General features: G+C 51.6%; 1 protein-coding gene across 1 annotated transcript in view; it reads left to right on the forward strand.

Moving 5' to 3' along the window:
* Positions 1–210: 210 nt before the first annotated feature.
* The window catches only part of LOC309684549 (electroneutral sodium bicarbonate exchanger 1-like), a gene marked incomplete at both ends in the record, with an annotated part of 52,527 nt that continues 35,819 nt past the window's right edge, over positions 211–16,918 (forward strand). The window contains 8 exons of the mRNA XM_082500446.1: positions 211–353; positions 726–813; positions 1,251–1,376; positions 6,137–6,214; positions 6,810–7,061; positions 7,852–7,920; positions 9,185–9,358; positions 9,460–9,594. Coding sequence (XP_082356572.1) covers positions 211–353; positions 726–813; positions 1,251–1,376; positions 6,137–6,214; positions 6,810–7,061; positions 7,852–7,920; positions 9,185–9,358; positions 9,460–9,594 — 1,065 coding nt within the window. The remainder of the gene's footprint in view (positions 354–725; positions 814–1,250; positions 1,377–6,136; positions 6,215–6,809; positions 7,062–7,851; positions 7,921–9,184; positions 9,359–9,459; positions 9,595–16,918) is intronic.

Raw genomic sequence — 16,918 nt, forward strand, 5'->3', positions numbered from 1 at the left:
CCCACCACTGCAGAAGCTAAAAATGGGGTGAACCATGACAGCCATGCGATGGATCTAAGCAAGGTGAGACACTCGTAGCTTTCTTACACCTTTAGGGCCACATTTGCTCTTGCAAACTTGGCTGCAGAGTGTTCTGCAGAGTGCGGTGCGCTTTGCTTTTGGGGTAATGGCCTGAAAATCCTTTGTCATGCCCAGGCTGAGCTGCGCTTCATGAAGAAAATTCCCACCGGGGCTGAAGCGTGCAACGTGCTCGTAGGAGAGCTGGATTTCCTTCGCCAGCCCATCGTGGCATTTGTCCGCCTGACCCCAGCTGTCCTCCTCTCGGGCATGACGGAAGTTCCCATCCCAACGAGGTCTGAATGAGAAGCACAAAGTTTGTATTTAAAAAAAAAACCACAACAAACCACCAAATTGCACGCATCAGTTGGGCGTCCCAGGGGAACACGGCCAGTGGGAGCAAGCACGTTTCTCCCACCCACATCTCCGTGCTTTCATTTCTCCCTTCCCTGCTGGAGCTTTTAAACCCATTGGCCAATTTTAATGAAAGTTTGCCCAAAACTCAAATTTGCACTTGGTTTTGATGCGTTTCAAATACATCACCGGAGTCGGTGAGCCTACACGTCCCCCCTGGAGCCACGCTCTGGGCTGGGAGCTCCCAGGGATTTCCTTGGGCGCCCTTTGAGTGAGGCCATGTTCTTCTCTCTCATTTTGGTTTTCTTGCCTAGGTTCCTGTTTGTTTTGCTTGGACCAGGAGGAAAAGCCCATCAGTACCACGAGATCGGCAGGTCCATGGCTACTATCATGACGGATGAGGTGTGACGAGATAAGAGATATCTCCGGGTCATTTTTTTGGGCTTTCTTCACCTCTTCCTGTCTCTGTAGTAGTGAGGAAGAGGGTTTGTTGTCCCTGTTAGCTGCCTGCAGGAGGCTAAAATCCTACCGAGTCTGCAGCCCGCGCCTCATCCTTCTCCCCAGGGTCCCCAGCACGCTGTCCCCAGTGGTGGCATTGCCAGGGCCAGTGAAACTTCTCCTCTTGAAGCAGAAGGCTGTGGTGTGCCATGGGGGACGGGAACCTGGTGGAGATGGTTACAAATACTGTGATGCACAGATTTTTCCTTTGGGGGGAATATTTCCTGCCACTTCCAACAGGCGATTTGGGGGAAATGACCTTGCATTTAGCCAAGAGCTTATTGCACTGGTTAGGACATCCAAGATGGGTCATCCTCTCACCAGGTTGTCTCCTACGGCAGGTTTTCCACGACGTTGCCTATAAAGCCAAGAACCGGGCTGACCTGGTGGCTGGCATCGATGAGTTTCTGGATCAGGTCATGGTTTTGCCGCCAGGAGAGTGGGATCCCTCTATCCGAATTGAGCCCCCGAAAAACGTCCCTTCGCAGGTGGGTGCTGCGGCAGAAGGAGGCACGAGGGGGATGGGCAGGAGGGCAGCACGGCTGGGGGTGCTGCTCAGGGGCCCAAATTCACAGGTCACGTACCCAGCCCAAAAAGCAAAACAAGCCAGTGGCTGCAAAGACATATCTTTATCTTATTTCCATTTTAACAGGAAAAAAGGAAGTTGCCAGAAGCTCTCGATGACAGCGCTTCTCACAGCAAGCCGGAGAAGCACAGCGGTCCTGAACTGGAGCGGACAGGAAGGTGTGAACTGAAATAGTTTGGTGGGGTGCTTTTCTGTTTGCCCCTAAAATCTGAGTGCGCACCTCCCTTCTAGCAGAGTTTTGGGGTGAACTGGGTCAGTGAAGGGGCTCCAGGTTCCCAGCTTGGTCCCCTGGGCTGGGTGGGTGGGACATTTGGGCAGCTGGGCTGAGCCACAGCATGGTTGCACAGAGGTTTTCTTGCTTTGGGGTGGAAGCAGATGTGTAAGTACCTCCAGGTAGAGCTCTGCTGCTTCTCAAAGTGAGGGACTGTTGCAATAAGAGGGGACGGGCTCTCAGGTTTGGTCTCTTTTTCTTTTTGTTGGAGGGGTTTTTTTGTATGCCTCAGTTTCTACTGGGGCTAAAATGGAAGAAGGAGACTTCTTTTTAGCAACGGAAGTTACTCTGTGCTTGTGATTGTCCTTCCTCAGCCAAGAAAACTTAACGTGGTCTTCCACGATAATGTTTTTTTGTTGTTTTTTTTTTTTCTTCCTCCAGGCTCTTTGGAGGTTTGATCCGGGATGTGAAGCGAAAAGCCCCCTGGTTCTGGAGTGACTTTCGGGATGGTCTGAGCCTGCAGTGTCTGGCGTCCTTCCTCTTCCTCTACTGTGCCTGCATGTCCCCCATCATCACCTTCGGGGGACTGCTGGGGGAGGCGACCAACGGCCACATAGTGAGCACCTCTCTCTGTTGGGTGGCACGGGGGAGGACAAAACTCATGCAAAAGTCCTTGCTGCAGTGAATTTGCACTTGTTTTTTTCCCTCTAATGATTTAATTACTCACTGCTGCCTCTCTTCCCCGGACAGAGTGCCATGGAGTCGCTGCTGGGCGCATCCATGACCGGCGTGGTGTATTCCCTCTTTGCTGGCCAACCTCTCGCCCTTCTTGGCAGCACCGGCCCCGTCCTTGTGTTCGAGAAGGTCCTCTACAAATTCTGCAAGTAAGGCTGGCTGCTGCGGCCAGGTGCTGCGAGCGCCTTTGGAAGAAGGCAGGGATGGAGAAAGGATGTTTTTCTTAGTGGTAGTTGGTAGATTTAAGTTGTCTTCTGTGTCACAGACATCACGCGCTGCTGCTTTAGTATGTGACAGTGCAGGAGCCCTCGGTCTCTGAAGGTTGGATGGGGTGGTCCGGGGTTTTTAGGGTTAAAGTGAAAGAGCAGGAGGAGGAGAAACCACAAGGATGTGGATGCCCGAGATGGGCTGCACAGGGAAGATGAGACAAATGACTCTGGTTTGGGAATGAGGGAAGATTTGCTTTCCTCTCAGTACAAACTCGGGCACTTTTTTGCATGATTTTTGCTGGAAGTGGAAATATATTTTACCCACATATCCAAAGAGTTTTCTGGTCCAATGTTTTGATGATTTTTGAGAAAGCAGGAGCTTTTCAGGCGAAATGGATATTTTCCATGACAGTCTTTTTGTTGTGGCAACTGTGATGGGAGATTAACCCCCCTTTTTGCAATTAAATTTATTATGAAGCCCCAGCTTGCTGGCAGCAAGTAACTGAGTGCAAACCCAGCCGGTTTTGCTGTTAGGGCATTGGGGTGATGTGGGAGAACACCACCTTCCACAACAGGGACCTGACCTCAATTAGTCTCCGAGGCAGGAATGCAGGAAACTGCATTTACCATCTGCAGCCTTGACACGCTCCTGAATTGCTGCCGACTTTCCCCGAAGGAAGGCACGGCTCGGAGCCTCTTGCTGCCCTCTCCACCCTGCGTTTTCTTTTACTTTCCCAGGGACTACGCGCTCTCCTATCTCTCTCTACGGGCGTGCATCGGTCTGTGGACCGCCTTCTTCTGCGTAGTGCTGGTGGCCACCGATGCTAGCTCTTTGGTGTGCTACATCACCCGCTTCACCGAAGAAGCCTTCGCCTCCCTCACCTGCATCATCTTCATCTACGAGGCTCTGGAGAAGCTGAGTCACCTGCGAGTGACCTACCCTGTGCACGCGCACAGCAAGCTGGACTTCCTCACCATCTCCTAGTGGGTTTCTTCCTCCTAAAACGCCGCTGCCCCTTGGCAGGAGCTCAGGGCTGCACCTCCATCGCCTTCCCCTCACCCCTGTCTTGGCTTCTCTCCTCCCAGCTGTAAGTGTGAGGCACCGACCCATCCCAGCAACGAAACCCTGCAGTTCTGGGAGAGCACCAAGATCAATGTGTCTGGCATCACCTGGGAGAACCTCACGGTGACTGTAAGTGCCCCGAGTCACTGCTTCCTCGTGCCGTGGCCGCGGGGTCCAGGGGTGCTGGCCTGGTGCAAAGCTCAGAGCCCTTCAGGTGATGGTGGGCTTCCAACTTGTTCCAGTGCTGCTCTGAAAAGTCGTTACTTCAGTCTATGGTGTGGGTTTAACCCACTTGGGCCTGGGAAGGAGAGTCCACCTCATCCCTGACATGGTGGGCAATAACTGTCGTCCTCAGGACAGCGGTTCTGTCTGGGAGCAAGGTTCAGTGGGTGTTTTGGTTATTGGAGAAGTTGGAGAACTTAAGTTCATGCTTGAAGGCTGTAATTAGCTTCCTTAATTGGTTCCTAGTAACTCCAGGCCTTGCTTTCTTACTCCGCGCTGTCTGAAGGTACGTGCATAAACTTGCATGTCTGAGCAGCCCCTTGGGCCATTGTTGCTGGAAGCAGAGCTCAGGCACAGGGTGGGATGCTCTTATGGACATCTTCACCCCCCTTGGCCGTGTCCTGTGAGCCCGCCCCTGGGAAGGGACAATTTGTCTCTTCTCCTTTCCAGCCACTGTTGTCTTAGCCCTCCTTCCCCGTCCCCAAGAGTTTCCAGTGTTTCCTTCCCCTCTGGTGTCTTCTTCAGCCACGGTTACCTGCTGTTCAAGCAGAGGATGTGCCATAGGTCTGTGGTACAGTGTCCCATCACATCTCCTCTCTCCGCTGTCGTGTGTAGTTCCATGTGTCACTTATTCAGCTGCTGCTGATCGTGAAATATAAATCGCCACTGGCAGCAGCAGTCCCGAGGTCACGGATCTTGGAGCAAGATCCTCCAAACTCCCTAGTTATCCGAGGTTTCCTTGCCGCATGTGCACTACCTTTGTGTCCTGACGCTCTGTTTCCCCAGGAATGTCGGTATTTGCATGGAGAGTTTCGTGGACCTGCCTGTGGACACAATGGCCCCTACACACCTGATGTCTTCTTCTGGTGCTGCATCCTCTTCTTCTCCACCTTTGTCCTGTCGGGCTTATTGAGGAAGTTTAAAACCAGCCGCTACTTCCCAACCAGAGTAGGTAGAAGAGAGTGGCCAGCAGCAGTCTCCACACTCATTTCCCAAAATGGCTTTCCAGGAGCACTAAGCAGTGTTTGCCACCGCTTGGTCAAACTGGGAAATGTTGACCTTGAAGGCCAAACTTCCATGTCCCTCACTCATTTCCAGGAGTGCAAAACGATCCTAACGTTTCCCACCTGCCTCGCGACCTGCCCCGGAGCAGTTTTTTGCCCAGGCAGTGGGAAATCAGGTCTTCCAAAGTGGGTTGTTTGTTGGTTTTTTGTTTGTGGTTTTTTTCACCTTCTGTGCCCAAGGGGAAAGTTGATTCAAATGAGGAACTGCCATAGAAAAAGACACAAAAGACACTGTTTCTTCCTTTTGAGGAGTAAATGATGCCTCAGTGCCTTATTCCCATTGTAGCTGTGAGTGCAGCTGTAGTGGCAGACGTCTGTTTCGTTATTTTTTAATATTTATTGGCTTTTTTTTAAGGTTTGAATTTAAACCACCCTTTTCCACCTAATTAAACTTTTTTTATTGCCTGACCCCAGATCTCGCAGGTACAAACACAGCAACAGTATCTAACCGAGGGATTTGGCTGCATCTTCTCAGAGTGGTGGGAATGTGTTAACCAGCCTTAATGCTGTTGATGTCTTTAACTTTTCCATCTCACGATATGGCCCCGTTTGTGCTGTCCCTTTCAGCTCTGCTTTCTTGCTCCAGGTACGGTCCACAGTAAGTGACTTCGGTGTCTTCCTCACCATCGTCATCATGGTCCTCATTGACTTCCTGGTTGGGATCCCATCGCCGAAGCTCCATGTCCCCCACATGTTCAAGGTAATGGGGTGTTTTCGTGTGGAGCCGCTTTCAGCCCTTGGGGATGCCACAGGGTGATGGTGGGACAGGACAGGGCTGAGTCTGGGGATGCTGGTGGTGTTACCATCTCCTCTTCCACCTCCGAGTGCATCGTTTCCTTCTGGAAAGAGGAAGCCAGCCCCAAAACTTGATACCTACAGAAGTATCTATAGGTGCTTGCGATGAGGACGCTGGCACTGCTGAACCCCGTAGGAAAGGGTGACATGAAGGCAGGGCCAGGAGATGAGGCGGCACAGCGATGGAGAGGAAAATCAAAGCCAGTGAAGTGGCTGGGCTGGGAGTTGATCCTGATGTGTGTTTTGGCTTTGTTGCAGCCTACCAGAGACGACCGCGGGTGGTTGATCAACCCCATAGGGCCCAACCCTTGGTGGACGGTGTTGGCCACGCCCATCCCAGCTCTGCTCTGCACCATCTTGATATTCATGGACCAGCAGATCACGGCTGTCATTGTCAACAGGAAGGAGCACAAGCTGAAGGTAAGGGGCTGCAAGAGCTGACCCCATCCCCACCCCACTCTGGGCTGCAGGTGTGGGGAGAAGCTCCTATGCCAAGTGCTTTGTGAAGGCGTTGGTTTGGGACAACGTCAGGCTGTGTGGCAGGATGCTCTGCTGGATTAGTGATGTCACAGGGAGCAAACGAGGGCAGTTCAGATGAGCAATCTTTTGGAGGAACAAATTAATTTTCGAGCACTATAGAAGCGTGTTTTCGTTTCAAAACGCCAGCAGGAGCTGGGGGAACGAACTGTTTTGACGTACTGCCAGGGATAACTCGGGGTCACGCCTTGCTTGCCAGTGGTAGAACTTTCTTTATGAATGAAAATAGTCTTTTTTGTTTGTTTTTTTTTGAGAAGTAGCTATTGCACAAACCTCCCAAATCCACTTGGTCTGAACTCCTGCCAGATTTTCATGCAAGGTGCTTGCGCAAAGACCGGATCCATCCTTATTTTTGCCAATTCTTCTCTTAAATTTTCAAGAGGGTGACTTGCGCCCAAGTAGGGTTTGAGTCTGAGTTGCGACGTTGTCCTCGCTCTTGTGCTGTGAGATGCTCTGTTCCTTGTTTTGCTGCCCACAGAAAGGATGCGGGTACCACCTGGACCTTTTCATGGTGGCCGTGATGCTCGGGGTGTGCTCCGTGATGGGGCTGCCCTGGTTTGTGGCTGCGACTGTCCTGTCCATCACCCACGTCAATAGCCTCAAAGTGGAGTCTGGCTGCTCGGCTCCAGGAGAACAACCCAAGTTTCTGGGGATACGAGAGCAGAGAGTCACCGGCTTGATGATCTTTGTGCTCATGGGCTGCTCTGTCTTCTTCACTTCGGTGTTAAAGGTAAGAGGAAAATGCAAAATGCCCAACAAGCGTGAGCTTTTTGGAGGTTTGACAAAAACCATCCCCTCCCTCCAGGCCTGAGTAGGTGTGGAGCAGAGAAGGAGGTGATCCCAAACCTTGAGGCTTGGCCCACGGTGGGAACCAGCCTCAGTTACGCTTTCCAGCCCTTCACACCCCAGTTTGGTGTCCTCGAGGCAAGCGAGCAGGACAACTGCTTTAATTCCCAGGTGTCTCTCAGGCCCACCTGTGTTTATGGGTTACGATGAAGCGGATTCAGACCAGTACACTGCTCTCTTTCAAGCAGGCAGCACCTTATGGGATGCAATTTGCTCCCCCAAATGCCTCCCAACAGCCTTTCCCAGTAGCTAAACACACCAAAATCATCCCCGTGGGCTTCCTGGTGTGTTCCTCCCACAAAGTCACCACAGCTCTAGGCTAAAAGGAGGCACTTTGCTTTTGCGTGTTGCCACAAAAATGTGTAGAAATGTTCTTCTGCCGTCACAGAACGTGGCGTACAGTTTCATGGGTGAAATGACCTATTTTCCTCCAACCTTTCAGGAAAACAGGATTATTCTAATGAAACGTAACTCAGAAGCTCAGCCTAAAGCAGAGCATTCACTCACTCACTCGCACATACAAAACCTCTATGTGTTGAGAGCTGAAACATCTCTAACCATGTGGAAACTGGAAAGCTTTAGGCAATTTTAGGCAGTGCCTCTAGAAGAGAGCAGTAATACTGGAAATGCAATTAAAAAAATTAATTATTGCATTCTTTTTTTTAATTTCCCAGTTTATACCCATGCCTGTGCTTTATGGTGTCTTTCTCTATATGGGTGTGTCGTCGCTCCGAGGGATTCAGGTACGGACTCTTACAGCGTGCAGCTCCCTGCTGTGTCATCTCCAGAGACGCAGGAAAAAAGCAGTGGTGTGGGAGAAAACCTCCCCAAAAGCAGGCAGTGAAAGTATTTTGTATAAGGAGAAGATTGGTGGGGGCACAGGAGGTACGTAGGGCGGGAGGACCAGGCAAGTTCAGCGCGCTCTGCGTCACAGTTTGGGACAGGGCAGTGTTTGGTGTGGTGAAAATGGGGGAATTCAGTGCAAAGCGAAGGCGATTTCTACTGCCGGTGGGAATCCTCGCTGGGGGATTCAGTGGGCTGAGAAATGCCAAATAGCAAACAGAAGAATAGAATATATTAAAAATATATTTTTATAGAAGAACAGGGAGGGGGGGGTGAGATGGTCTGAGGAGGACCTGGGGTGCGGACTGATGAGAAGTTCACCATGAGCCGGCAATGCACAATCGCAGCCCAGAAGGCCGACTGCATCCTGGGCTGCATCAGCAGAGTGTCCGGCAGGGCGAGGGGGGGATTGTGCCCTCTGCTGTGCTCTGCTCTGGGGAGACCCCCTGCAGTGCTGCCTCCAGCTCAGGGGCTGCAGCACAGGAGAGCCATGGACCTGGTGGAGCGGGGGCAGAGGAGGCCCCGGAGCTGCTGCGAGGGCTGGAGCCCCTCTGCTGGGAGGACAGGCTGGGAGAGTTGGGGGCGTTCAGCCCGGAGAAGAGAAGTCTCTGGGGAGTCCAGTGCCTAAAGGGGCTCCAGGAGAGCTGGGGAGCGACTCTGGATGAGGGAGGGGAGCAAGGGGACGAGGGTGGATGGTTTGACACTGACAGAGGGCAGATTGAGATGAGATATCAGGGAGAAATTTTTCCCTGTGAGGGTGGTGAGGCACCAGTGCAGGTTGCCCTGAGAATCTGTGGCTGCCCCATCCCTGGAGGTGTTCAAGGCCGGGTTGGACAGGGCTTGGAGCAACCTGGGCTGGTGGGAGGTGTCCCTGCCCAGGGCAGGGGGTGGGACTGGCTGGTCTTCGAGGTCCCTTCCAACCTAAACCCTTCTGTGATTCTATAATAGAAGAATGTGGAATAATTGCAATTTGGTGGGCAGCTCTCATGGACACACTGGTTTATAGATGGAGCAAAGGGAAAACGGGTGCTGCTCCCGGGAGGAACAAAGTGGGATCCAGGATTTCTCACTGCACGCGAGATCCTGAAAACTCCTTCCACATCCCAACAGGGCCGGAAACTTTCCGCAGCCCCAAGGGGTAACTTTTCCGCTTTTATTTTGCAGTTCTTCGATCGCTTGAAGCTCTTTTGGATGCCGGCAAAACACCAGCCGGATTTCATCTACCTGCGGCACGTTCCCTTGCGGAAGGTGCATTTCTTCACCTTGATCCAGCTCATCTGCCTCGTCCTGCTCTGGGCCATCAAGGTGTCCCGTGCTGCCATCATCTTTCCCATGATGGTAAGAGCCGGTGCCGCTCGGCAGTGGGACGTTTGCAGCGTCGGAGTGAAATGTAGCATCATCTCACACCTCAACCCCCTCTTCCCTCTCATTTTGTGAAGGTTTTGGCTCTCGTGTTTGTCCGGAAAGTGATGGACTTCTGCTTCTCAAAGCGGGAGCTCAGCTTTTTGGATGACCTTATGCCAGAAAGCAGGAAGAAGTTGGCCGATGCCAAAAATGAAGCCAAAGAAGAAGAGGTGATGCTTGCTGGGTGCTCGGGGCTGGATGTCTCCCTCGGGCTCTGAGATTGCCTCTTTCCGTCACAGCTTCTCTTGAAATGTTGGGGGAAGATCCAAACTCAATAGAAATAGATCCTGACAGCCTGGATCCCGCATCATAACCTTGTTTTTAAATTAGCAGTGATCTTAACACTTGAATAGCGGTATAATTTTTAAAGGTGCCATTTATAATAAACATTATAATTATGATGGAAAGATTTGCTCATAAGGGTGGTTTTAACTCCCCCCCCCCCCCCCCCCAAAATGTTTGGAGTGAAAGGTCTTTCCCCGGCTGCGCTAACAGAAGGTCAGAAGGAGAGGGCAGCACGTGGGCTTTGCTGGGTGTTTAGTTTATCTCCACTTCGATCATAGACAGACAACTTTGATTTGTCCCTTTTTATGTCAGGAGTCCCAGGAGATGATGGAAGCTGCTGCTGCAAACTCCGTTCGGCTGCAACTGGGCAAGACCAGCAGCGCGGATATCCCAAAGCCAAGCAGCGACAGGTAAAGCCCCACCAAGCAGCAGGACCCCCGGCAAGATTAGCCTGAAGTGGGTTGGCAGAATTTTCTCCATGTTTCTTTGCTGAGCATCCCAGCGCCATGCACTCAGCTTGGTGGGAAGAGCAAATTTATGGGCAGGGCGGGCGGCAGAGCGCTGGCACAGGCTGCCCAGAGAGGTGGGAGAGTCTCCCACTCGGGAGACATTCCAAACCCGCCTGGAGGTGTCCTGTGCCACTGCTGTAGGTGCCTCTGCTCTGACAGGCGTGGGACTGGGTGAGCTCCAGAGGGCCCTTCCAGCCCTGACCAGTCTGGGATTCTGTGCAGAGCCTTTGCACAGAGCTGTAGCTCTGCGGCTCTCCGGCTCGCCTTCCAAACCTCCTCCTCCCGCCCAACCCGCTGTGCTTATGCGCAGCTTTGGTTCTCCTCCCCCCCGTTCCTCTTGCTGGTGCTGATGCGCTGGGTGGCGTCAGTTCCCACAGTCACAGATTGCTGTCTCAAATATTTATTGCAGGACTGATCCTTCGGAGATTAATATCTTGGATGAGATATCAAAAACACCCGTGTGGAAGGCTCTCACTATGAGCACGGAAACAGTCTGAATCTGGGGAGGAAAGAGGTAAAGGATCGTGTGGGAACGTGGCTGTGCTCCTTTGCGAGCAGTGGCACGTGCCTACGGCTTTTTTTTTTTTTGCCGGCAATGCCGAGCAAGCGGCGAGGGCTGCGGCACACGAACCAGCTCCTCTCTGCTGGCGCCGTCCCACGAGCGGGGCAGCAGCCCCACTGATGACTCTCTCCCTCCTTTTCTCTCTCCTCCTTCCCCCCAACTCCAGTTTTCATGTGTAGGAATCTTGACTTTGAAGGAGAGGCGTGAGAACGTGACTCGGGGATGTGCCCATGCAGACATGGGCAGAAACCGCTTTTATTTTGTTTTCCAGTTGGAGGATTCCCCTTTAAGCCACGGCGATGGTTTCAGCTGTCCTTGGTGTGCTTCAGGCATTCCCTCTCTCCAGAGCAGCAAACTGAGGTGCACATGACAGTCAGTGGGAGTTCGGTGGTGTTCCGCCTCCGCGTGTTCATGTGTGGGTTGTTGCCGTTTTGTAGCGGTAGAGGGACTGCTGCCGCTTCATCGTTCAGTGCTATTTTTTTAATATCTCACTCCTCTTCTGTTTCTCTTTTTTTTTTATTCCCCAAAAATAAACTCTGAATGTTTCTGTTGTATGTGACGCTTTCTCCACTTTCTTCTTCATCACGACCAGGTTCTCGGGTCTGGTTTGGGGTCCTGCCTTCAGTTCGCCCTTCTGTCTCTCCCTGGCAGGAGAGGGATATGCCCTCCGTGGGGGGGCAGCGCGGAGTGCCCGAGCGGTTGGGCCGAGGCGAAGGAAAAGCATTTGCTCCCTGCGCTCCAGTTTTACACTGGAGTGTTTTTGGATTTTTTGTTTGTTGGTTTGTTTGTTTGTTTTTATGATAATTATTTTTCTTGTTTCGGCTCTGCCGTCAGCCTGGAAGCTGCAAAAGGCAGAAACGGCGCCTTCTCCTCCCCCGGCTGTTAAATTAATATAAGGCAGCGCTTCAGATCAAACCCCTCCAATCCGCCGGGTGGTGGCGGGAGCGGCCAGGCGAGACCTGGGGCTCTGTGTCCCCGGGCTGCCCCTCCGCTGTCCCTCCGCTTTCCTTCCTTTTCCCTCCCTGGCTCTCTCTCTGTGGTGTTTTTTTCTCCTCCCCTCTCCTCGCAAAACCGCGTCTCTCTCGCAGGGTGGGATGAGCCCGGAGGCAAGTGGGAAGGTGCCTTTTCCTCCTCCTTTTTCCTGCCCCTTTGCAGGAAGAAGCTGTTGAGCAGAGATGGTTCTCGGGCTCTCTTCCCGTCTCGGGGGGGTCGTTGGGCTGCGGCGTGGGGCCGCGGAGCCCGGGAGGAGAGGACAACCCCGAAGAAAAGGTCCCCTTGCCGCCCTCCACCAGCAGCGGTGGGATGGGTGCAGGGACCCTCCTGCCATCGGCTTATCCCGTCCCCTGTGGGAGCCTTTTTCTGCAGCAAACTGACCCAAAGCGACAACGGCACGTTGGTGCTTCTTGCTAAATGGGGAGGGGGGAGAAAAACAAATCATCTATCAGTTTGCTCTGTAAGGATGGAAGCGGCGCATCCCCAAACAGGGCCAAAATCAGGCGGCTTTTACGGGATGGGGTTTTGCAAAGCTGCTGGTGCCAGTGCCCCATGGTGACGGTCGGAGGAGGAAGAAACTGGTTGAGCCCTTAAAAAGAGGAAAAGAAAAAGGCTCGGAGGAAGGGAAAGGTGCAGCACCGGGGTTTCCTTGCTGCTGTTCCTCCGGGATGCCCGTGCGCGTCCCCTCCACGCTGCCCTCCGGGCAGGACCGTGCTCGCTGCTCCGGCTCTGCCTCCCTGGAGGGGAAAGGTCCCAGAGCAGGAGAGTCCCCGTCTCTCCCCCCTTCCCAAAAGAAACTTTAATTTAATCGTTACGCTGGTGACTCACAGTGGCTGTGGGTCTGGGGGGCTGTGGTACCAGCCCTGTTGCTGCCCTGCCCTTAAAATGGAATTATACACTTCTAATATAGGACAATTTGGTTTTTTTTTTTTTCATTTTGTTTTGCTCCCTGTAAAAGGAGGGAGTGGGGCTGAGCTTCACTCCCTCCTGGCCGGGACCGGGGCCAGAGCCTGGGCTTGTTTTCGGCACGTGCCGGGCATCACTCCAGCAGAGACAGAAAGGAAGAAAATCACCCTGGAGGGAAAACGCGGCCGGTTTTGGGGCAGAGCGGGCTGAGTCCGGCTCTGCATCTCCCCCCTCCCCAGGGGCCACAAAACCTTGGCCGCTGCCTCCAAAATTCCTTACTTAAAAAGTAAAGCAAATTTCCCCGGCATGGCCCTATTCTGCATTCGAAGCTCGGGGGTTTTTGCTGCTTACAGGGTGAGATTTTTTATTTATTTATGTATTTATTTTTAATTAAATGAAAGCTGAGGTCTTGGTTAACAACGTGACTGAGCCACCTAAAAGGCAGCTGTAACCCCCCGGGCTGACTGTGGGACACAGTGCTGCGCCTGTCCCCCCCTTCGTGCCCCGTGATCCCACAGCCGGCTCCGTATTTTGGGAGGATTTAATATTTCCCTGTGCAGAGGAGAATTTTACGGGGAGGAGGCGGGAGGAGGAATCCCTCTCAAAGCTGCTGCTGGAGTCGCTTTAGGAATCAAAAGAGATATCCCTGCAGTGACCCGCAATGCTTTAGTTGGCAGCAAAGCCCCTTCCCAGCGAGGTGGGACGGGGGCTGCTGTGCGCTTCGGTGCCTTCAAACAGCTCCTCACGTCCCCCGGGGGCCCCTCGAAAGAAGTTTCCTAAAATGATGCGCATAATAGAGATCCTTAAGCTGGGGGGAGGGGGGGGTAATGTAAAAAGGTAATAAAAAAGGGTGGGTTTTTTAAAATTATTTTAATTCCCTCCACCCCCAGTGCACTACATGTCGAAATACAGCAATTATTTTTGTTGTTGAGATGCTGAAATATATTTATTTTATTGTAAGAGATGATCTAGTTTGGAAACACTCCATGTTGTAAATAAAACTGGGGGTGGGGGAATCCCCCAAGCGAATCTGTGTTATTTATCACTTTGAATCTTTGTGTGGTTTTGTGTTTGGTTTTAGTTTTTTTGTTTCATTGGGGTTTTTTAATTTATTTTGGGTTCATTCTGTGGAACACAAATGACACAAATCCCTGTCGCTGTCGCGTGGGTCCCGTCGGTGGAGCGTCACTGTGGACTGAGGGGTTCCCCCCGCCGGAGCCGGGACTGTCGGCCCTTTTTCTCTTGTTGCCCATTGAACGTAATGGGAAAAAGAATGGAATAAACCTCTCGTTTGTCTCACTGCGCCGCTGCCGTGTCTTTGGGAGGGTGGGGAGGAGGCGGAGGGGGCTGTGGAGCTTTTTTTGGGGGGGGGGGGCTGGAGGGGATGGGGGAGTGGGCAGCACTGATTTTTGGGAGGAAGCCCATTTGCCTGGGGCTGGGGGTGGGGAACCAGCTGACTGGGGAAAGGGCTGAAATTAGTGGGTCTGGGGTTTGAAAAATTTAATGACTTAACTATGTTTTGGTTTTTAAATTTTGTTTGTTTTTTTTTTTAATTTGGGGGTTTAAATTTTGTTGTTTACTTTAATTTGGGTTTTTAAATGTTTTTTTTTATATATAATTTTGGTTGTTTCTCTGTGCAAGTAATTGCAATGAGCTCTGTGTTGCAGGAGGGAGGGGACAGCAGTGTCACACGTGTCCCCTCTGCCAGACCGTGGGGTGCTCAGGGAGCTCAGAAAGGGGACTGGGGGGAGGGAGGGGCCGGCGCACAACAGAAATTGAGCATTTCTTCCTACATTCTTGGGGGTATATTTTTGCCCATTTGCAATAGTTAATTAGCATTACATAAAATCCAAAGAGATTCTAGTTATCTTTCATATAGTATTTTTTTTATTCATTTCTTTCAAACCCCCCTCTGGCACAGGTCTGTGGGGTCAGAACTTGAGGAACTGAGTGAAAAAAGAGGGCACCTGAGCCAAGCCAGGGGTCAGAGCCTGGAAATCCCAGGGGACCAGCGGCGTGCGGGATCCCCATGCGATGCTCGGAGGCGTTGGAGACGTCAGAAACCGGCAGCCGGATTTAGGGAAGGTTTTATTATGATTTAGGGAAAGCTGCAGGATCCGCAGTGCTGTGGGAGCAGTTACAGAGAAAACTGAGCCGGAGAAATCGAGGTTTGAAGGGGCGGTCGAGCCGCGGGGGCACTTACCTTCTGCAAAGACAGCCGTTCCCCTAAAAGCAAGATCCTCTTTTCCTCCTTCGAGCTGGTTGTGGCTAAACTCTTCTCCTCACCGGTGCCTTTAAGCTGGTTAGCAGGATGCTAAAAGCTGACGGGTCGGTCACCGCTACTCCTGGTTTTAGTCGGATGGGTCGTTATGAATCATTACAGCGTTTTTTAAGTGGGGCTGTTGCAAAAAATACAGTTGTTGCAGTATTTCCCACCTTACGCCTTCAGCGAGGGGCTGGTTTGGTGGTTGGGTTCGGGGTTTTTTTGTGTGTGTGGTGTTGTTGCTGTTTCTCTTTTTTATTTTTTTCCACTCTTTGGACCAAAGGAGTGACCTGTGGGTTTCCTCCTTTCAGGTGAGATGGCCCCGTGGTGCCACAGCCCATCTCGCAGGGAGGAATGATTTCTCTGCCCACAGGGCCGCCCTTTCCAACACCTTTGGTTTGAGTTGAAAAAGTTAAGAAACAAAGAAGAGGAAAAATGTAAAAGAAGCCTTTGGGTACCCAAGCACCGGCTGCTGCTTTTCGCCGAGTGAAACTCGGGTGGGAGCTCATCAGCTGGACAGACACCATCATAGACTCACGGAACGGTTTGGGCTGGAAGGGACCTTGAAGATCATCGAGTTCCACCCCCCCGCCATGGGCAGGGACACCTCCCACTAGACCCAAGCCTGGTTTCATCCCCCAAGGTCAGATCTGCAACTGGGGCCGTTCCCCACCAAGTGTCAAGGACCGGCGCAGGAAGTGCAATTCCTGGGGCTCTGGTGGATTAAAGGAGCTGCTTCGGTCCCTCAAGATACCCTAAAAAAAACAGAACAGGGGCAGAATCCACCCAGTGTGAAGGAGTTACAGCAAGTTCTAGGAACTTTAAGCTGTTGGCGTAAACACACCCCTGGCTTTTCCATCATTGCTCGCCCCTTGATGATTTGCTCAGGAAGGGAAAATCCTGGGAATGGACTGACCAACATACCAATGCCTTGGAATTGCTAATAAAAGAGCTGAGGTTATTCCAACAACTTGGTCCTATACATCCAACTGACCCTGTCCATGTAGAATGGGGGTTCAGTGAATGTGGTTCTCACTGCAGTTTTTGGCAGAAGGGACCAGCGGGACCGGAAATGCCGCGATTGAGAGACAGGAGGCAAATAATGCACCAGAAAAGGTGTCAATTGAAGACTGAATATATCTTAGGTGGCCAAATTCTGAAAAATGGGTAACATCGGTTTGCCAGAGTTGCAAACTTTGCAATCCTCTGGGATTGACCCCTCCCGCTACAGTCGGAAAGGAGTGTTTTTGGCAATCGGGGCATACGGCAATAATGTTGGCTGCTTGTTGAGCGGTGAGGCCAAATTGTCGTTTCAGGCCTCCGGCATTCTGGTGAAAAAAGGAATGGCTGAGTTTAGCTTGTGCTACGCGATCCGGTAATACTTGCACTGGTAATGTAAGAATATCGGCTTGTCGATTTCCTTCTGCAATAAAACCAGGTAAAGAAGTGTGAGACCGAACATGCATAATAAAATAAGGATGAGAGCGAGAATCTAAAAGAGAGATAAGTTCCTGCAATAAGTTAAACAGTTCAAAATGCGAAACATCACGCAATACAGAGGCTTCAGCTCGTTCAACAATTCCTGTAACATAAGCTGAGTCAGTGATTATGTTAAGAGGTGTAGACCATTTTCGAAAAGCTCGAACAACTGCAGCTAGTTCTACTATTTGAGGAGAGCCTGGCACAGTTTCTATATCTGAGTCCCATTGTTTACGTTGATCATCCCACCATAAGATGACTGATTTGTGTGATTTTCCAGACCCATCTGTAAACACAGTAAGGGCTTGTAACGGCTGATCACTCTTTTTTGGCTTAGGTATCACTTGAAAGTTAACATTAAATAATTTATGTGGAGGCGAATGAGAGATTAGCTGACCTGCATATCCAGCTATTGCGATATTAAAGGCATCTGACTGCTGGTAGAGCCACTGTAAGTAAATTCTGGCTATGGGTAAACAAATGCAGGAAAAATCCAT

The sequence above is a fragment of the Vanellus vanellus genome, assembly GCF_965231255.1.
Source record: "Vanellus vanellus genome assembly, contig: HAP1_SCAFFOLD_34, whole genome shotgun sequence".
In the NCBI taxonomy this organism is placed as follows: domain Eukaryota; kingdom Metazoa; phylum Chordata; class Aves; order Charadriiformes; family Charadriidae; genus Vanellus; species Vanellus vanellus.